At 45.7% G+C, this 22344-nt stretch overlaps 1 protein-coding gene across 3 annotated transcripts in view; it reads right to left on the reverse strand.

Annotated features, from left to right (window-relative positions):
- The window catches only part of LAMA1 (laminin subunit alpha 1), a 125691-nt gene that overhangs the window by 43380 nt on the left and 59967 nt on the right, over positions 1 to 22344 (reverse strand). For all 3 annotated transcript variants that reach the window (XM_027526332.1, XM_027526331.1, XM_027526330.1), the window contains exons 16-30: positions 20083 to 20193; positions 18598 to 18725; positions 17535 to 17621; positions 16669 to 16880; positions 12135 to 12241; positions 11249 to 11426; positions 10516 to 10652; positions 9594 to 9830; positions 8451 to 8594; positions 7571 to 7750; positions 6022 to 6207; positions 5339 to 5466; positions 4366 to 4486; positions 3240 to 3377; positions 1093 to 1214 (exon numbers count right to left, since the gene is read on the reverse strand). In XM_027526332.1, coding sequence (XP_027382133.1) covers positions 1093 to 1214; positions 3240 to 3377; positions 4366 to 4486; positions 5339 to 5466; positions 6022 to 6207; positions 7571 to 7750; positions 8451 to 8594; positions 9594 to 9830; positions 10516 to 10652; positions 11249 to 11426; positions 12135 to 12241; positions 16669 to 16880; positions 17535 to 17621; positions 18598 to 18725; positions 20083 to 20193 — 2216 coding nt within the window. The remainder of the gene's footprint in view (positions 1 to 1092; positions 1215 to 3239; positions 3378 to 4365; positions 4487 to 5338; positions 5467 to 6021; positions 6208 to 7570; positions 7751 to 8450; positions 8595 to 9593; positions 9831 to 10515; positions 10653 to 11248; positions 11427 to 12134; positions 12242 to 16668; positions 16881 to 17534; positions 17622 to 18597; positions 18726 to 20082; positions 20194 to 22344) is intronic.

Here is a 22344-nt window from a genome sequence, read left to right on the forward strand (position 1 = left end):
AGTAAAGAATCCACCTGTGAAGCAGGAAACACAGATTCCATTCCTGGGTCGGAAAGATACCCTGGAGAGGAAAATGCCACCCCACTCCAGTATTCTTGCCTGGAGCATTCCATGGACAGAGAGGCCTAGCAGGCTATAGTCCAGGGGGTCACAAAGAGTCGAACATGACTGAGCAACTAAAGAACAACAACATTAGCAGTGCTCATCTTTATGCACATTTGCAAGTATTCCTACACTCAGATGACAGGGGTGGAATTAATGATTCAACATTTATATACAGATTTAATACAAAAAGTTAAATAATAGTAAACAATAGCAAGCACTAAATTTTAAGATGCTTGACAGTTTGCAAGAGAAGTTTACACAATGCCTCTCATTAGGCATTCAACGTCAAGCAACACTTACTTGGAGACAACAAAGAGACAAAATTCAAACAAATTAAAAGGAAAACTTCCTTTTGGTAAACCAAAAGTTGGTATTTGATCTATACATGTTCAATGCCTTACCAAATACTCTAAGCAAGAATAAAATGTTATTTATGAATTACAATTTTCATTGAAACCAAACGGACCCCCAGATATTCCAATTTCCACTAAAAATCTCTGGGTTTTGTTAACGTGTTCAGATAATTCTGTACAAGCATCGTGTGTACAGGATGGAACCTGGCCCAAATTTTACCGCCACGCAACCTTTCTCAACTTCATCAGTCATTGGCATATATACATTCTAATCCCAACACCTTACATTAAATAGGAACTGAATTCTGCATAACATTCTTCATAAAATTAATAATAATTCATCTCTGGGCACACTGTACATGGAGGTGGGAGGCTAAAATTAGTCTTAAAGAAACAAAACCTGAACCTCCTTTTATTAGTTTCATTCTAACACACAGATACTTTGTTTTTGCAAAGATTCTCTTTGAATACTGGGAGAATGAACACTTTTTTCTTAAAATTAGCTTTTCTGGACACACGAAGAGTATCCGCTAAGATGGATCCCATGGAAACCCTGGAAAGTGAAGCTGACCATGGAAGCAATCCAGCTTCAGCGGTGGGCGGCAGAGGCATGCCAGCACACCTGTGTGCTCACCTGGCAGGCAGGCTGTGAGGACAGGTGCACGGAGAGCAGTCACTGGCCGAGCCGGTCACCTTCCCATAGTACCCAGGGGCACAAGTGTCACAGTGGTCGCCAGTGGTGTTGTGGCCACAGTTCTGGGACCCCACGTTTCAAAAGGAGAAGAAAACAACAGGAAACTGTTAGAACACCTTCTCACCTGGGGACAGCCCAGCAACACCGCAATTCATATCAGTTGACAGTTTTTTTTAATTCTCAAGGGAGGATGAGCATTTTTTGTCATACTTTAAAATTCCTCAACACTGGCAGCTCTGTGGCCTTCATTCATTGTAAGACTGCATTCATCCAACATGTGTGTGCATGCTGAGTCACTGAATCATGTCTGACTCTTTGTGACCTGATGGACTGTAGCCCGCCAGGCTCCTCCCAGGGGATTCTCCAGGCAAGAATACTGGAGTGGCTGCCATGCCCTCCTGCAGGGGATCTTCCTGACCCAGGGATCGAACCCACATCTCTTGCGTTGGCAGCAGGTTCTTTACCACTAGCACCACCTGGGAAGCCCATTCAGTCCCCCTACTGCTGCCACTGCTAAGTCACGTCAGTCGTGTCTGACTCTGCACGACCCCATAGACGGTAGCCCACCAGGCTCCCGTCCCTGGGATTCTCCAGGCAAGAACACTGGAGTGGGTTGCCATTTCCTCTTCCAGTTCATGAGAAAGTGAAAAGTGAAAGTGAAGTCACTCAGTCGTGTCCGACTCTTCGCGACCCCATAGACTGTAGCCTACCAGGCTCCTCTGTCCATGGGATTTCCCAGGCACGAGTACTGGAGTGGGTTGCCATTGCCTTCTCTGATTCAGTGCCCCTAGGAGTACCTAATCTTGTTAAATGATTAGTTCCCCAAGGAAAGATGCATTGCGAAAGAACCATGAATTTCCCCAACTATCCACATGACCTTTGTCTCTGTGATGGGCCAAGGGACCTTCCTAGCTAATTACATCTTGCCTGAAGTTACCTGAAATCAATTCTCCTTAAATCCTTAAATGAGATTTTCTCGTTTTCAGTATTAGGACTTTACTTTTGCCTGGGGCATGAACTGATTAGAATGAATAAATTTTTTAATAGTGTTGTAGCTATCTGCATCTTCATTTTTACTTGAATGACTGGAACAATTCTTTAATCCCAGATATCTAATGGAGTCAGCAAAGGTGAACACACATCTTTTTAACTGAGGAAATCCATGCAGCATTTCAGCTTTTAAATTCACCTGTGCATGGCTATGGTTTAACAGTTTTCCCAGGGAAGACTGCCTTTAAATTCCACATACGAAAGATGCTTCCCAATAAAAGAAGAGGAAGACAGATCTGCTGTGGGAGCCCTGGTTCCTGTGATGAGGCTACAGCCAGGATCTAGGAGCCTTTGGTGGGTCTTGGTGGGCAGCTCATTTTCCTTGAATGAGCTATTTTGCCTGCATCAAGTCAGTCTTGGCACAATTTAGACAGGGAACCAATGTTCCCACAAGAGTTATTATAAAGAATGAGATTTCAGGAGTAGGGAAAAAATATCAGATTATTCTGTGTTATCAATAAGATCTTGTTGGCTAAAGCAAAACCCTGGACACAAGAGTTTGTCTTCAGTCAAGGTCACAAGCTTTCTGTCTGAGGCTCTTGGTCCTTTTCAGCGGTCAGAGCTCTCCTTATGTCACTGATGGTCTAGGGGGAGAGAGCCAGGAAGCAAATGCACACTAAGACCTCCAGGAAAACATGTACTTTTTAACAAAGGCAAGGAGAAAGCAATACCTTACATAGAGAAATATATTTTCAACTTTGGCCTTAACTTATCTAAAAACATCCAGGTGACCCTTCAAATTCTATGACAGAAAGTTCTCATGTACCACCTCTACTGCAGGTAAAAACAAAAGACACTTAACTCATTTCCAAATTGATACCCATAAACAAATTCAAAGAATTTATAAAAGAATTTCCACCAAACATGTCAGGCCACTTAGCTAGACCTTTCTGAAGGAAATATTTGTATACCTTACATTTAGCTAAATTTAAATACTCTAAATCAAGGAACTGGTGTGATTTCAAACCAGAAAAGTAGACACTCAGAGTCCGCTGTAATTTTGAGTGTCAGACAAGCACCCACACAAACCAGCGTACCAGACACTTCCCAGTTTCCGGGTCACAGGTGTCACTGTGGTTATTGCAATTGCAGGGCACACATGGGGCCAGCAGAGGGCGTGGTCTCCTGCCATCACCTTCCGGAAGCTTCCCTCTGTGGTAACCAGGAGCGCAGTCCTGGAGGGAGGCAAAAGGGAAGGAAGTGAACAAAAAACACCCGATTAAGAAATGGGCAGACGATTTGAATACACATTTCTCCAGAGAAGATGCCTAGATGACTGGCACATGAAAGGATGCTCAGCATCACTAATCATCACGGAAGTGCAAATCAAAACCACCATGAGATGCCAGCTCCCATGGTTACTATCAAAAAAACAACAAAAAAAAACAGAAAATAGTAAGTGTTGGCGGGGAGGTGGAGAAACTGGAATGCTGCGGCTCTGCTGGTGGGAACAAAGAAGTGTGTCACTGTGGGAAGCAAAATGATGGTTAGTATGGTGGGTCATCAAAAAGCTAAAGCGTTATCGCATGATGCAGCAGTTCTGCTTCTGGGTATAAACCCCAAAGAACTGAATCCAGGGTCTTGGCCACATTTGTACACCCATGTTTGTAGCAGCATTACTGACAATAGCCAAAGGTGAAAGCAACTCAAATGTCCGCTAATGGATGGATGGATAAACACAATGTGGTTCATCCAGCCAGTGGAATGTGATTCAACCTTAAGAAGGAAGCAGACTCTGACACGGCCTACAACATAGATGAATCTTGAGGGCATCATGCCCTGTGAAATTGGCCAGTCACCAAAAGATAAATACTGCATGACTCCACTTATATCAAGGGCCTAGAGCAGCAGTTTCATAAGACAGAAAGTAGAAGGGTGAGTCTGGGGGTGGGTATAGGGGTAAGTGTTTAATGGGTACAGAGTTTTCAGTTTTATAAGATGAAGAATTCTGAAGGTTGGTTGCACAGCAGCATGAGTGAACTACTGAACTGCACGCTTTAGAAATAGTCAAGATGATAAATGCCTATCCTACCACAAGTAGTTTTTAAAAGGGGGAAAAAATGACATAACAGAAATGCACAGCGCTAGTCATCACTCAGAGCTGCTGTAACAAGCATATTTCAACCCCAAACCAGGAGCCGGGCTTCAACCACCATCTCCTACCTGACACGAGAGTCCAGCCGTGCCTGGAGGACAGACGCACTTCTCTAACAGGAGGGCCACCTCCCTGCCTGCGTGTAACTCTTCCGCCTTTCTGCCGACCTCCATTGAAATATTTGAGATTCTGTGAAACCATTGGGTTAAGAAGTGTGAAAGCAGGCACTAATATTTACAAAGAGAGCTTTCAGAAACAGCACATTACACAATCATGTTGGCGCACCTAGAGAACCAGAACTTTCCTGCCAGGTGGAGGGTCGTTGCCATTCACAGTTATAAAGGAAATGGGTAAAAACACACAAAAAGCACATTAGTCATTTCACAGGGAAAGTCCTCGGCCAGATTTTCAGAACGTAAGAACAATGTTAGAGAAAGCGTACCTGCAAGAACTTGAAGGACTAGTCTGGCCATAACTTGGGTGGCTTTCTTTAGGGGATAGTATCGTGATACTAAATGAGTCTTTAGGGGATGGCATCGTGATACTAAATGAGTCTTTAGGGGATGGCATCGTGATACTAAATGAGTCTTTAGGGGATGGCATTGTGATACTAAATGAGTCTTTAGGGGATGGCATTGTGATACTAAATGAGTCTTTAGGGGATAGTATCGTGATACTAAATGAGTCTTTAGGGGATAGCATCGTGATACTAAATGAGCAAGGGATGACATTCCTGATACACTGTGACAAAGAACGGGCCTTGCAGTTGAAGGGCAGAAAACGGTAGAACTGCTTTGCTGTTTATATGGAAGGTATCATCCTCGTGTACTTACAAGCTATATCCACATTACTATAGGAGATGGATAATCTATGTCATTTTCACATACTTCATAATAACATTAATATTTAATAAGATTTTGGTGAGGAACAGAGATATATATATTAACAACATGGGGTAATGGGAGATGAAGTGAACCAAGTCCTTAAGGTTTGCTTTCAAATAAGAAAGATACATTAAAAATTCTAGAAATTTCCAAGTACCTGCTTTGCTGTAATCCTTGGCCATAAGAGGCTTTGATGAGAATGTACTCAATGTTGCTAAGAACAGACATAAAATCTGAACGTGTGACAGGTTCTTCAGAAACAGAGTTAAAATATTTCCAAAAACTCTGCGGATGAGAAGCACATTCAACTAAAGTTAGGGTACAGATCATCAGAGGCACATGAACTTAATTCCTTTAGAGATTTCTCCAGCAGTAAGCCCAGCTCTGTGTGTGACCTTAAATTTAACTATGGAAGCTCTCCTGTCACTTGCTGGGCGCAGTAGTCCCACCACCTCATTTATCAACAACCTCGTAACACCTCCGCCGGGGCCAGCCACACAGAGAACAATCAGTAAACCTCTCCTGGAGGAAGGAACACACACGTCCCAAATTCAAGGGCATCCAAAAACCCAGAACCATTACATTCATAGGCTGAGACTCCGTAGGCTGAGACTCCTGTATTCAGATAAAGGATTTAAGCTGCATTCGCACTAAATGAACATGAGCCTCATATGCCTTTCTTGAGAATAGAGATCTGAATCCTTTTAGAAACCTTGCTAAACCCAATGGAATTTTGACCCAAAGCCTTCTTCACTCTCTCTTATTTATAGCAGCTTCATGATTTCATTACATGCAGAGTTCCCAGCCCAAGGACTGTATGTGGAAAGAGCACTCAGTCACCTCTGTCATCCCCACTTCCTGCTCCTGCCTCACTCCGTTCTCGGGGGCCGGCGCGTCCACGTAGATGACCTGCTTCCTGGTCCGGCCTCCTTTGACGAGCACCTGGGGTTCCAGGTTGGAGGTGCCGATCCCATCGGAAGCATAGAAGGCCACGCTGTAGCGCAGTGTGCCGCCGTAGGCCAGGAGCTGTCGGAGAGAAGTGCTGTTTACGTCTCTGACATAGCCTTGGTTTAAAGATATTTCAGCATAAGCCTGCTGCCATTTGAAGGAAATCTTTAAAAATACATCACGTTGAGTGTAATATGTTGTTTGACATGTGCTGCCTTCTAATTCTACTTAGTTCTGGATTCTTAAGTTGATCCAAGCTGTGGTTAAGTACGCAATCCTTTAAAAGTTTTACAAACCACTTTATTTTTTTTCCTTTTTTTAATTTTATTTTTTAACTTTACAATATTGTATTGGTTTTGCCATATATCAACATGAGTCTGCCACAGGTATACACGTGTTCCCCATCCTGAACCCTCCTCCCTCCTCCCTCCCCGTACCATCCCTCTGGGTCATCCCAGTGCACTGCCCCAAGCACCCAGTATTGTGCATTGAACCTGGGCTGGCGACTCGTTTCATATATGATATTAAAACCACTTTATAAAGGTGTGTTTGGCTGCAAAAAGCTGCATTTATGTATTGAATACAAGTTGATAAGTTGGGGATAAGTACACCTTTGAAACCACCACCACCACCATCAAAGTCACAGTCAAACCCATCACCCCCCAGTGTTTTCTCTTAATGATGCCAACAAAGGTGAGCTCCAAAGTGACAAAGCAATGTGATAATCATTCTAATGATTTTCAAGCTCCTTGAATTAAACATGATCTATAACCACTGGAGAACATATTTCCAAGTTTCAAAAATCAGGTTGAATTCACACATCGACTCATGTATTTATATAAGCAAAAATGCAAACCATGTCTTCGTTTCTTTTCTTTCCCCCAAATAGGTGACAAATTCTTGAGAAGACCCTCCTAGGCCATAGCACCCAGGCTTGTACTGAGCCTCTATTAGTAAAAAAAAATAAATAAATGTTTGTTGAGTGATTGCTTTAAAAGGGAGAAAAGGAATACGACTTTCACTTGAAAAGACTTTTAAAAATTGATGTGTGTGTGTGCTAAGTCGTTTGTGACCCTATGGACTGTAGCCTGCCAGACTCCTCTGTCCATGGAGATTCTCCAGGCAAGAACACTAGACTGGGTAGCCATTCCCTTCTCCAGGGGATCTTTCTGATGCAGGGATTGAACCTGGGTCTCCTGAATCACACGCAGATTCTTTACCATCTGAGCCACCAGGGAAACCCCTTAAAATTAATGAAAATGGTAAAAGAACCATTCACCTGGAGGACTTTTTCTAAGTGTTAATCACTCCATCCCCTCGAAGAAGAGGAGACTAATACCCACTCTGTTAGGAATAGGCCAACCCAGGCCCTTGTGACTTCCACCGGCACTTCTGCCCCCAGGAAAGGTGGACGGGGCTCTAGGCTGGGTGCTTGTCTCACCTGGTCTCCCTGAAACTGTCCGGGCAGCCGCCAGTAAAACGGCTCCGCGTGGACCTGCTGCCTGACGGTCACGGCGTCCAGCAGGACATCGGGGGCCTGGTAGTACACCCCCTCGGTTGTGCCCTTGAGGTTACTCTGAGAAACCACACGCAGCAGAGGCTGATCTGAGCCCAGCGTCACCTAGTCAGGGAGGGGAGGACACAGAACGTGAATGAACTCTGCACCTCAGACCGTCAGAGGCTTCGCTGTTTCAGGTGAGATGGCTTCATTACTCAAACAGGAATAAGAAAGGCTTTTCTTTTAAACTTAAACAGCTGGACTAAAATGAACTGAAAGTGCTATACTGGGCAATGTTCAGCGACATGAAGGAGACCACTGAGATACTGCAACTTCATCTTCCAACTAAAGCTGTGGGCAGGTTAGCACACAGCGACACCAACATCTTGGTTTCTGCTCTGTTTACTTCCTTGACAGCAAAGGCAGGGCTCTGAGGCTTTTATTTTTTAGGCCTCGCAGGTCTTAATTGCAGCTTGTGGAATCTTTACTGTGACATGCGGGATTTAGTTCCCTGACCAGGGATCAAACCTGGCCCCCTGCACTGGGCGCTTGGACGTGGAATCTTTACTGTGACATGCGGGATTTAGTTCCCTGACCAGGGATCAAACCTGGCCCCCTGCACTGGGCGCTCGGAGTCTTTAGCCACTGGATCACCAGGGAAATCCTAGAGTTCTGATTCTTAATGATCTCAAATTAGCTTCCAAGAATTTCTGACGCAGTAAGAGGAAAATGCAACACAAGTACTTAACTGTCTCTCCCACCTGGACCCAGCTCCCAATGGTAGAGGGTTAAAAACAGAACACTTAATGCGCGTGTGACTCACTGGCGTCCTCACGTAGCCCTGGGCCTCTGAGCACAGCTGCGACAGCCCGAAGCAGAAGCAGGGCGTGCATCCCCGAGGGTCCGCCTTGTCCAGAGCAAAGGTGCCGGCTCGGCACTCACCGCACTGAGGCCCAGCGACGTTTTCCTAAAGGGGACAAAGCCATACACTCACTTCTACTTGAGAAAAGGAGACACGGTTTCTGAACAAACGGAAATGGAACCAAACACAGAAACCGTTTTGGATGAACAGGCATGGATGAACCAGCTGCTTCTTAGGCTGGCTCCTCAACCACTCTGAGCATCAGTTCTCTCAGAATCAGTGATTCCCAAGCTCAGCTAATCATCTGAATCATCTCAGAAGCTTCAGGAAAATGTAGACACCCTAGTGAGTCTCCAGGAGGGGGCCCGGATCCTCCTGAAGTGAGTCCCCATGGGACTGGTTGAGTAGTCAGGCAAAGAGCCTTGGGCCGGTTGTCCTGCACTGGCCGTCTGTGGTGAGAACTGAGGCCACAGATGCGGGGAACCAAGCACAGATCCACTGAGAATCCCAACACCCCCGACCCACTCGAGTTTCCCCTCCCTCATCCCCCACCATCAATCAGCCCAGGACCAGGCTTTCATCTCCTGGGCCCAAGGAAAGGACCAGAAAAGTGGTCAAGGACCTTCTGGTAACAAAGCACAATGGGAAAACGAATGAAAATTCACAGAGCTAGGTACGATGTTGAAATCTAACCTCCTGGGAAAATAATCGATGCAAATTTCCTCCAGTCTGCCCAGCAGGCGCAAGAGAAGAGTTACTTACCAGCTGTACAACCACACATTCTCCTGAAGCCCTGTTATCTATTTTATCTGTATATTCAAGACAGACTGGCTACTCAGCCAACCGGGACACATGATAGAAAACTCGGCATGTTTTTCAAATCAGTTCCATCATCTGACACTTGTAATAAACTGTACAAATTCCATCTAAAGCATCATCCATCACTCTAGAAGAGCACACACAGAATTTAACCTCAGACACAGAAGGCGGTGCAAACTCATTAAGAGAAGCATCTAGAAGCCAGGTGCTTATTTAAATAGTGAAAGCCCCGAAGTCATGATGATGAGTGAGAGGGTGGAAAGGAAGTGGGGTCGAGGCCAGTACCTTGCAAGAGCAGGCTCCGGTTTCCTGGGCACAGCTGCAGAGACCCTGCTCCTGGTCGCAGGTGTCGGCCAGGGTCCCTCTCGGGTCACAGTCACAGGCCATGCAGTCGGGGAAGCCTTTGTACCCTGGGGAGCACTGCTCGCAGGTCCGTCCACCGAAGGCAGGCTTACACCGGCAGTGGCCGGTGACTACATCACACCGTTGGCTGGCTGCCCCCACACTACTGCAATTACAGGCCTGGAAGAGACAACAGTGAAATAAATCAAAAGGTAGCTTTTACATTTTCACAATGTGTACAGACAGGGACGACAGGAAACCTGGAGAAACCATACAATCAAACGGACCTCTCTCACTGCTGCTTTTGGAACTCACGACACAAGCCATCAAGAGACAGGACCCACATTGCTGGACATCGTCGAACCCCTGCATGCTGGGCCACAGTTGTGGACTGAAATTCAATCTACTTAGTAGGTCAAAGCAGTCCAGCAAAATCATGTTAGAAGACGAGTAATGTTCCCTCTGTTTTCAAAACGCAAACTCTACATTTAACAGACAAAAGTAACACAGAAAAATAGAACCATGGAAGACGAGACATATGTGCCCTGCCCCAGGAAAGCACTTTATGTCCTTCTCCTGGAAGATAGCGTATATTGCAGAATATATTTAAAAGGCAGTAAAATAAAATTTTGATCTACTAAGCTGTCAATTTCTCAAAGGTAGGCTCTTGAAGAAAATTTAGAATATTGCGTTTTAAGGATGTCACTTCTTCCACTTTGATTCCCACCATGGGTGCTGAGTTATGACTAGAAACCATGAAGCCACTCAACAGGGTAAAATTAAGCACACAGATAAAAGAAACAGAACGAAACCGGACCCAGCAAAGTGGTTCTCAGTGGGGAAAACATGCGGTGGCAGCGCACACCTGGCATCCAAGCTCTAGGTCGTGGCCCCAGTGTCCGTCTGCACACTCCTCGCACGCTGCACCCCGAGTGTGAGGCGGGCACACACACTCCCCGGTCTCCGGGTTACAGGTGTTCTGGGTATGAGCGCAGTCGCAGGCTACAAGAGATATGGAGTCTTGTTAGGGATCAGGACCGTCGGGTCAACCAAAGGAGTCAGAGATGCTGCTGCTGCAGTGTCTGCCTGTGTTAATAATCTCAACCACTCCTGTAGCTCCTGAAGAGACCTCATGATCCCCAGGACCCCACCATGTCTCATGACAGGCTGTTGCATGAGAGATGATCAGGAGGCATCGGAGAAACAGAGAGAAGGCCAGGCAAGGCCTCCACAGGTGGGGAAAGCAGACAGCTAAGGCTTACTGAGCCTCTGTGTGCCAGTCACTGTGCCAAGGACTCTAAGTACCACCTTAACAGTAACTCCTGGATGGAGTCTAATCGGCTCCTCCACTTTACGGATGAGGAGACCAAAGCTAAGGCAAGTCATTAGCCTAAGCTCACACAGTTAGTACAGCCTGACCAAGGCTTATGGACTTTCCAGAACAGGGATCAGGAAACAGAAAACAAGGAATGAATTCCTACATGTGAAGAAAAAACGTAAAGGAATTTAACAGAATTAGTCTGAAGCCGAAGGAGAGTTCCAAGAAAAGTTTAGGCACTTTTCTAGGGAAGTCTGAAATGCTGAATCCCAGCGCTTACGTGTACAGCCGCCGTCCTGGTAGGAATAGAAGCCACGGGCACACCTGTCGCACTTCTCCCCGGCCACACCCGGGACGCAGAGACAGTGGCCTTCTGGTGTGCAGTCATCCGACAGGGAGCTGGCACTGCAGTTACAGGGCAGGCACCCGAGCCCCGTCTCCAGCCCATAGTAGCCGTACTGTTTCATGGGGGCAGAGCGGAAGAAGATAGAACAGATTTTAGTCAGTGACTAGTAACTACTAACTCCAGTATTCTTGCCTGGAGAATCCCAGGGACAGTGGAGCCTGGTAGGCTGCCATCTGTGGGGTCTCACAGAGTCAGACACGACTGACGTGACTTAGCAGCAGCAGCAGCAGCAGTAACTACTAATGGAGAAGGAAATGGCAACCCACTCCAGTATTCTTGCCTGAAGAATCCCAGGGACAGAGGAGCCTGGTGGGCTGCTATCCATGGGGCTGCACCAAGTCAGACACGACTGAAGCAACTTAGCAATAGCAGCAACCTACTAACCACCGACTTGGTGGACATGAGTTTGAGCAAACTCTGGGAGATAGCAGAGGACAGAGGAGCCTGGCATGCTGCTGTCCATGGGGTGGCAAAAAGTCGGACATGACTTAGAGACTGAATGACAAAAACAAAATATCTACTAGAACATTTCCCAAATCAGCACCTGCGTGTGTCACAAGCTCACAAAGGACTCGTGACATCATCCCACCACCCTCAGAACTGATACACACTCTCCAGACATGGGTGCACAGCAGCTCCCACCACCGTGCTGCAGGCACCCACTCTTTCTGGCAGTCATGATCCATTTCATCTGAACCAGTTCCAGACGTCAACACTGATGCACACATGAACTGTACTCAAGGACCTGGAGGCATCTTACCAAGCACTGGTCACACCGCTGTCCGGTCACGTGTGGTTTGCACTCACAGAGTCCAGTTTCCGGGTGACAGACGGCAGAAAGGGAGCCTTGGCCATGACATTCACAGGCTAACACACACAGAAGACATATTTGTGCCTATTTATGGATATGGCTCATATATAGTCCCTTAATCCCCAAAGGAGAAATCTTACACATTCGTGTTTCAAATCGGAAAATGAAAACAAAATGATTGCTTTGCAATAACTTTAAAAATTTACTCTTTTTCTGAGTGAGTCAACATAAGGTTGGTGCAAGGAACCATCATAGACAAAAAAATGTACTGAAACTATTAAGGTAATAATCTGCAAATGAGCTTAACCAATTTCATGAATTCCTTGAAATTTTTAAAATGAGCTGCCAATGTATATCAACCAAACTTCATTAAAAAACATGCAAAAAAGATTTCAAAAGTGATTTAGCCATTTGCTCATTCCAATCATATATAAATTATTTTAAGTTGAGTTATAGCCATGTAGATAACTAATATTATAGTTTATAATATTAGTTAATTAGATAACTAATATTATAGTTCATGATTTAATGAAATATTTCTTATTCTAAGACCTGAGTTGTTTGACTCAGGCATTCAGGGCTGAGGTTGCAGTTTCATCTCCAGCCAGAATATTGATGTTTAAAGCTACAAAGTCCCTCACCTTGTCTAAGTGATGCAATTTAACGAGTCCAAGAAAGGTTGAATTGATATTCATACCACAGCTGTCAATATTCACTTCATTTAAAATTTGTAATATGTTCACTGACAAGATATCCCATGATGTGTACTATTTAGGAATGCTTAGGCTTAGAAAATGCACACTCTGTCCGATGGCATAATCATGTAAGAAAAACATCACGAAATATCTCAGCCCCAAGCACACTGTGTGTGGCACACTTTGCAGGGCACACACCCGTCAGCTTGTGTCTGTCACATTACAGGCAAAATGTGGAATAAATGAATTAACCTTCATAACAAACACAGAAGGGAAGCACTAACATTTTTCTATTTGGTGAAAAATTTATTTTTCTATTTGCTGAGAAATCTAAGACTTAGGAAGATGATATAATTTACCATAAATCACACAGCTATGTCAGGCTGGATGTACATAAAGGAAAACTTGTAAATGTGTTTGAAAAACTTGGGTGTATGAATCCACTTCTTCAACACTAAATTTTATGTAACCTAAATGTAGATCATGTATTTCTGATGAAAATTTAGCATCCTAATTATTGTTGTTGTTTAGTCACTAGGTTGTGTCAGACTCTTCTGCAACCCCATGGACTGTAGCCCACCAGGCTCCTCTGTCCATGGGATTTCCCAGGCAAGAATACTGGAGTGGGCTGTCATTTCCTTCTCCAGGGGATCTTCCCTACCAAGGGATTGAACCTGGGTCTCTTGTGCCTTCTGCATTGCAGGCTGATTCTTTACCACTGAGTCACTTAGGAAGCCCTAGGATAGGCTATAAAAGATGCCTTCAGAAAACAAAGATCATGGCATCCGGTCCCATCATTTCATGGGAAACAGATGGGGAAACAGTGGAAACACTGTCAGACTTTATTTTTCTGGGCTCCAAAATCACTGCAGATGGTGACTGCAGCAATGAAATTAAAAGATGCTTACTCCTTGGAAGGAAAGTTATGACCAAGAGAGTTGGACTGTGAAGAAGGCTGAGCGCCGAAGAATTGATGCTTTTGAACTGTGGTGTTGGAGAAGACTCTTGAGAGTCCCTTGGGCTGCAAGGAGATCCAACCAGTCCATTCTGAAGGAGATCAGCCCTGGGATTTCTTTGGAAGGACTGATGCTAAAGCTGAAACTCCAATACTTTGGCCACCTCATTCGAAGAGTTGACTCACTGGAAAAGACTCTGATGCCGGGAGGGATTGGGGGCAAGAGGAGAAGGGGACGACAGAGGATGAGATGGCTGGATGGCATCACTGACTCGATGGACATGAGTCTGAGTGAACTCTGGGAGTTGGTGATGGACAGGGAGGCCTGGCGTGCTGCGATTCATGGGGTCGCAAAGAGTCAGACACGACTGAGCGACTGATCTGATCTGATAAAAGATGCACTGCATTTTGAAGACTCATTATTAAAAAAAGAAAGCAATCATCTCATTAGCACTTTGAAAATTTGATTACATGATAAAATAACACTTTCTATATATTGAGTTAAATACAATGTGTTATTAACACGTATTTCATCCATTTCTTGGAGAAGGCAATGGCACCCCACTCCAGTACTCTTGCCTGGAAAATCCCATGGATGGAGGAGCCTGGTAGGCTGCAGTCCATGGGGTCGCTAAGAGTCGGATACGACTGAGTGACTTCACTTTCACTCTTCACTTTCATGCATTGGAGAAGGAAATGGCAACCCACTCCAGTGTTCTTGCCTGGAGAATCCCAGGGACGGGGGAGCCTGGTGGGCTGCCGTCTATGGGGTCACACAGAGTCGGACACAACTGAAGTGACTTAGCAGCAGCAGCAGCAGCATCCATTTCTTTATAATTTTTAAAAGGTGGCTACTACAAAATTTTCAATTACATGCATGGCTTGCATTTATATTGGACAGTATTGATACAGAAAAATAATATAAATTACTGCTCTTATTGCTAGCAATTATAATTGCTACCATTTCTTTACTGTCTAGAACTTTGAATTTGTTATCCCATTTATTTTTCAGAAAGGCCTAGTGTACACATATACTTATGTCCATTTTACGAATGAGGAAATAGCAGCTAGGCGAGGTTAATAAATTTGCCTAATACCACATGGCTGCTTGGTGACCATGTAACCCCGGATGCTACCCTGTGTTATTCAGACCCTAATGCCCTGAACACACATGTGCTTCCCTGGTACACCATCCTATATAGCTCCCCACTAGACTTAGGATTTTTCAAGTCTGATAAAGTTCCAACTCCCATCACAATACTTAGCATAGTGCCTGGGAAGTAACAGACATGCAGTAAGTGACAAATGAACAATCATCGAGGTTTGCGATAAACGTGAAAAGAAAAGCCATGAGAATGGTTGAAGGCATTCTGTAAACTTTGAAGCTTTACACAATCACAGGTTATCATAATTATGATAATTATCATCTCCTATGATAGTCAATCAAGATGCTGAACATCAGGCTCCTAAGCCCAGGGTCATTAACACCTTGTTCATCCCTTGTCCTCCTAGGTAGCATCTTTTCTGTATCACTGGCTCCCTCTTGTGTCTCTACATTGTAATAGCATAGCCGGGCTTCAGTATAGGAAATCATCAAAACGGTGAAATCATCAAAAGGGGCTTTCCTGGTGGCTCAGATGGTAAACAGTCTGTCTGCGGGAGACCCGGGTTCAATCCCTGGGTCGGGAAGATCCCCTGGAGAAGGAAATGGCAACCCACTCCCAGTATTCTCGCCTGGAAAATCCCATGGACGGAGGAGCCTGACAGACTACAGTCCATGGGGTCGCAAAGAGTCAGACACGACTGAGCAACTTCACTATCAAAAAGGTAGTTATGGTGGTAAAGAACCCGCCTAACAATGCAGGTGACATAAGAGACACGGATTCAATCCCTGTGTGGGGAGGATCCCCTGCAGGAGGGCATGGCAACCCACTCCAGTATTCTTGCCTGGAGAATCCCATGGACAGACGGAGCCTGGAGGACTACAGTCTACAGGTCACAAAGTCAGACACGACTGAAGCAACTTAGCACGCATGCATCAGAACAACAGATCACTGCAATTTTTATTTTTTCATTCCTTTTTCAAGAACCGTGCAAAAAATAAAACGGAGAGCTGTATCAGACCTAAGGCTATACGTTTGTCATCCTGGGAATTTGCTTTTCTCAGTAACTGATTCTGCACAGTGTATCATTTCAAGAGTCTGAGCTGAGCCCTGCAGAGCGACATGGAGTCAGCAGTTCAGGCAAAGACTACTGAGATGTGCCAATCTGAGGGCTAGGGTCTCCCCATTTACCACTCCACATCTTGAAATCCCATCTGCCTCAAGAAGCCCTTAGCATCTACCTGACAAACAGGACAGGCTTCCTTCACCTCCTCAGTCCCTGGGAGCAGTGCCAGCACTCTGTGGAGTACCACTTCCTCCTGAAATGGGAGGCTGTGTGTTTTCTAGGCCACTTGACCTCCATCTGGAGTAACTGATCGAGCTAACCCAGTGCAGATGAGGTCAAGTGACCTCCTGGGCCGAGCACTGTTTGATGGTAGGTAGATGGATGGATGAGTTTCCCCAGTGGCTCGGGGTAAAGACTCCACTTGCCAATGCAGGAGACTCAAGTTCAATCCCTGGGTCAAGAAGATTCCCTGAAGGAGGAACTGGCAACCCACTCCAGTATTCTTGCCTGAGAAATCCCATGGACAGAGGAGCCTGGTGGGCTACAGTCCATGGGGTCAAAAAAGAGTCCAAAATGACTTAGCAACTCAGCATGAGCACAAGATGAGTGGAGTCTTCACGAGGTGGCAAGTAGTGGACCCAGCTGCAACAGCCCACACACTCACCACGGCAGTTCTTCGCGGTCACTGCGTCCCCATAGAAACCGTCAGCACACCTCTCACAGTGGGGGCCGTCGGTGTTCCCAAGGCATCGAAGGCATTCTCCGGTGACGGAATCACAGCTCCCAGGCTCCAAGAGGTCAACGTTGCCACTGCAGTTACATGCGACGCAGGAGTCTCTGGGCACTGTTGGGTTTCCATAGTAACCGTCTGCACATCTGTATAAAAGATGGAGACAGAGATGCGCACAAATGCAATTACTGTAGACGGTCCCCCACCATCCAGGGACTCTCTGAGTGGTTAATCAATCAGACTAACTCTTCACCTAAGATTTACTGTGAGAGGAACGCGGCTCCCAGTTCAGGCATTCACAGATCCCATCACTCATTGTGAGGCGTGGGGAGTGCGTCCAAATAAGCCAACAATCTCCTAGAACAGGCTCCAGACCCAGGCAACTCGACCCGCATCCCACCACTCAGGGAGGCCACCTCCCATGGAGACCAGCCAGACTTGGCACCAAGACTCACACGGGAAAGACAGCCCCTGGCCTCCAGGCACCAGGAGACACTTATATCAAACTAGCTCTCACTTGTGGGATTATCCAGAGTAAAAGGACATTCAAATGTGTGAACAGACATATGAACTCCTGGCTGTTTCACATTGCTACCGATGAGAACTCAAGTTAGCTCAGAGAGATCCAAGTATGCCCATGGACTTTCAACATTAATTTTTTAATTGATCGACTGGCTTCTCTGAGTCTATAAATAATAATTACATATCAAAAACTTTAAAGCCACACGTAACTACACATTTAAAAACAAACACAAAATTCATTGTAAACATTTGTGGAAACTGGTTGAGTGAAGGAGTACCTCTCGCACCAATCCCCCATGTATCCTGGGGCACACTGGTCACACACCACTTCGTCCCCATCATCCAGGTGGCAGGTGGGGCTGAAACTGACAAAACAGCAGAGATGCATGCAGTTCTCCAGTGGATGGTGCAGAACTCCTAAATATTGAAATGCTTGGCTTCCACCACTCCTATCCTTACACACCTTCACTGGATCCTCACTCCTTAGCCCAGAAACGAAGGCCCCCCAGTCACACAGCCCACCCAGTGGGCACTAGACACTCCCTGTTTGTCCCTTGGCCTGGGCTGCGATTCTCCCCACTGTCTGGGCTCACTGGCTCACCCTCAATGTCCTCCAGGAGGCCGGCTCTGATGATCAAGCCAAGTTCCTCTCCAGTCCCTGGGGCTGGGCTGCCTGCCTCAGAGCTACCCACACTGGCCAAGAGCAAGTTCACTTCCAATTTGGTTCCTCAGGGCATCGCCCCTGGTAGATGCCCCCTGCAGAGTGGACATACTTCCCCTGTCCTCATGATCACACAGTGGATGCCATGGCACCGGCAGCCACGGCTGAACAGTGTGATACTCAGGACACCTACCATGATACCCAGCACATACCAGGCACTCAATAAAGATTTGTTGAATCAACTTAATGAATTCATCTAAATGAATCAACTAAATGAACTGAATTCATTTCCAATGAGCCTCATATTTACATATTTTGGTCATTAGCTCAAATACTCCTGAAGCCCAGGAGCAAGTTTTATTCATATCCATGCCCCCCTCTACTTCCTAGCCCACTGGTAGGCACACAACACTGAAGGAAGTGATGATCGACATGAGACCAAGAGGAAAAAAGGCAGGCAAATGTCTTTGCCACCACACAACCTGCCTTATATACTTCAACATGTCAAGCTTTTTTTAAAAGACAGAGTCTTTTCCTCCATCTCGAGTCCCAATTAATTACCATGGGGCAAATTCACATTCTCATTGCACACAGGTCTTGCTCTGAAGACATCAGTGCGGGTCTGGATGGGGACCCTGGCCCCTCGGGGCAGGGCTGGCTGGTGGAGGAGCCGGGCTTACTTGTTGGAGGCTGTGGAGAGCGGGCAAGCGCAGGGCTGGCAGTCCCCGGGGGTCCCTCGGGAAGGCAGCCCGTAGAAGCCGGGCAGGCAGCGCTCACAGTGCTCCCCGGTGGTGTTGTGCTGGCATGCCTAGGAAACACGTGTGGAGAGGCTTGGTTCTGGCCCGCTGAGCGAGCCTCAGTTACCCACAAACAACTTGCAGTCCAAGCAGAAAAAAAAAGGCACAAGACTGAAACAAGTCACCAAACACTCCTATATGAGGAGTGGCTGCCTGTTTCCAGACTGGCTGATAAAATCTTTTAATTTGTGAAAACAGGAAGTGAAGAGACCTTTCACTTCCAACCACTATATTCGGTCTCTTCTACAGTAACAAAATGGATCAAAGAGCTGCTCTCAGATCCTGGTCGGCAGAGGGTGCAGAATGTGGACCCCCCCCCCAGCCCAAGTGTGCGCAGAGGCCTCCAAACCCGAGAGGAAGAGGGAGAGAGCTTTTAAAGGAACAACCACCTCATTAAGCAATGGGAAGCTGAGCTGGAGGAACTTATAGTGGAAAGACTGAGTCTGCGTGCAAGCCATCCTTCCACGCCACCCTACAGACACTTCACTTATAGAGAACAAAGACACGGACAAAGAGCTAAATGAAAGCTGTCCTTCCAGAGAAACAGAAAAATGAGGCTCCAGAGAGAATAAGCAATGGGCGGCACCACGCCGAGGTCTTCCCCATGATCATTAAATTTTCCCTGCCCTGCTACTCAATCAATCTCTTAGGGAAAAAGCATGAACCTCCCTCTGTGCTGTGCCGGTGAATAGGATTCAGTTGATTACCATACACATTCATTCCGTCTCTGAGCGGTGAATCCATTAGAGCCCAGGAGTGTGGGGGCACAAGAGCCTAAAAGAATTCCTGACTGAAGTTAAAATACGTCTTGCCCTGTATCTGCCCCAAAGTTCATTCTCAAGATTAACCACACATTTGTTAAGCCCTGTTTCAACTTCTACTGCACGAAAGAGGGACTTGTTCGCAGAGTTCATCTGCTAACAATGATGAAGCATTATACATTGCAGAAATGAGTGAGATTATCAGATATCTTATTATTCCTCGTATGATATACTATGTAATATAATGTTAAAATCTACTAGCATTTGCATTTAAAAGATCTGATCTTCTTTGCTTAATCAGTGGGCGTTTTCTACCTTTATGTTATTTTTTAGTCTTGTGAAGGAAATCATTACTTATTGTCCCAAGAAAAAACCTGCAGTGAAATGATACCTCCTTTTTCTATTATTACCAAAGCAACTTTTCTTCAAAAAAACAAGAAATAAAAAGCAGGAGATAGTCTATGTCTTAAACTTAAACCTCCAGATTTCCTTTGGGGTTCACAAAGGCAGGGATGTTCCCTGTGGAGGAAGCATTTTTTAAAAAATCACTTCTGAGCAGAGCCAGGGCTTCAGGGCGGGGGAGGGGCATATGAGGTCTCAGACTCACAAAGCAAACACCATGAACATCACACTCAGCTGCATGGCCGTGGCATTCACAGGGCTGACAGATTCCTCCGAAAAGTATTCCGTCCACGCGGTAATAGCCGGGAAGACAGGACTGCAAAAGAAGGACAGGTGACCATGCAGGTGAAGGTAACTTCTTAAGCAAAATGCAAACCACCCTTTTCCAAATATGTTAGAAACAAAAACCACTCAGTCTTCCGGGAACAGAAAACTTATTTTTTTGCCCAAACATGCCATAAAATGCACCCATATGATGCATAGCATTCAATGATTTTTTTTTTTTTCAGTAAATTTACTGAGTGGTGCAACTACCACCAGAATCCAGTTCCTTATATGTTTTGAAGGCAGAAAACATGCACACAACAACTTAATAGCTATTCAATAAGCCAGCGCACATCATAGGAGTTTTCCACTGCAACATTCTTAGAAATCATGTAATAGTCATTTACATTTCAATGTAAATGGAAAGGATATTTTTCCCTCTACTATTTTTTCTTTTGCTTAAAATTTATAAAATGTTGCTATCATGGTGTTAAACGCACATCTGTGTCAAATACCATCAGTTTAATAAAACAAGTGTTACAGGTGAGCTTCCCTTGGTCTTCCTGCTGGTCTGACAACGTGGAGGTTCAGGGACAAGGAGTCCCCTAGACACTGTACTTCATGTCATCCTCCTGGTGACCCTGAGCAATTGACTCTCCATTTGACAGACATGCAACCTGAAACATGAAGCATTAGCTCTGGTCCTCCGCGCTGATACAATGACTCAACGCCAGGTGTGCACACCTGCAAGACCCCTGTCCATGGGCCACCCAGGGCGACAGCAGGCAAGAAATGCATCCAGAGTGCAGACTGGGGAATGATTCATTTGAGGCTGGCACACTCCCTTGGGGCCATGGCACGAGGGGGTGTGGGCTTGTTTTCTATTGTTCTAAGGATTCTTAGAGAGCATTTCATTATAGTAATAATGTATAATGCCTTCATTCACACTAATCTTGGGAATGTCCCTATCACCTCCCACAGCCATGCTCCCCTGGGTACAGCAGGCCTCTCTACAGATGGGCATTGAGCAGGCAGCCGCCTGGGGGTCTGTGTGGCAGCTACAGGGCTCCCCCAAATTCCATTCTCAGTGAACAGCTGCCTGATTCTTTAAGTCAGCTTCTGAGCAAGAGTTGGATTACAGAATGAGTTCTGCTTGACACAAACCCTGACAAAGAAGACTTGAGCTTCCTGTTCCTGCCTGAGCATCATCCCACACACACCCACAGTTTTGCTCCAAAGCCACACTCACACCAGCACTTGCCCTTCAAAGCCCTGCCCACACTAGTACTTCCCCCCAAAGCTCCACCCACATCAGCACTTGCCCTCCAAAGCTCCGCCCACAAGAGCACTTACCCTCCAAAGCCCCGCCCACACCAACATTGCCTTCCAAAGCCCCGCCCACTTGCCCTCCAGACTCCTTCCAGTCTAGCTGGCAAGGCTCCCACTTCCACGGTTATCTCTGCACTACCTGTGGCTCCCCAAGCTCACATCCACATACTATGAGGTGGTCTGAGGGTCATTTTTCCGTTAAGCACAAGACCCACAGGGATTAGGACCTATGAACTCTTGTTGGTCCTAAAAATAAATGAGATGTTAAAAAAAAAAAAGTTCTTTGGTCCCCACCCCATACCAAAAATACTTTTCTAAATATTTAAAATAGAGATAAAAATATTTAATTAAACATCTGCACCAGGAGGCTTCAGGCCAACCTTATTAACTACAAAGTTAGTAAAGGTAAAAACAGATTATAAGTTAAATGTTCTCACTTTGTAAAAGCGCAAGCCAAGAAATCACAGCCAGTGACAAATGTTCACAATTACAGTCAGTCATGGACACGTGAGAAGACCTCATGGCAGTAGCCAGGGGTGAAGTTCAAATCTTAATATGACTGCTTGCTAGCTGTGTGACCTCGTCAAGGTACTTAACCTCTCTGTGTCTCTCTTTCCTCATCTGTGGAACAGAAAGCATATGAAGGGCCGACCGGACAGGGCTGTTGTAAGGATTAAATGGGGGTAATATGTGGAAAGGGCTCAGAACAGTGCCAGATACATACAAAGTTCTCAGTAAGAGAGAGTTATTATCAATATGGATGTCCAAATAATTCAAAACATACCTCAACATTTTTAAGCAACAGATTACTTTTAGCAATGAATGTAAGAGTAGGTTCATACACTGACTATATGATGTGGAGCCCACATAAGTA

Source organism: Bos indicus x Bos taurus, chromosome 24 (genome assembly GCF_003369695.1).
Source record: "Bos indicus x Bos taurus breed Angus x Brahman F1 hybrid chromosome 24, Bos_hybrid_MaternalHap_v2.0, whole genome shotgun sequence".
NCBI classification, from domain to species: domain Eukaryota; kingdom Metazoa; phylum Chordata; class Mammalia; order Artiodactyla; family Bovidae; genus Bos; species Bos indicus x Bos taurus.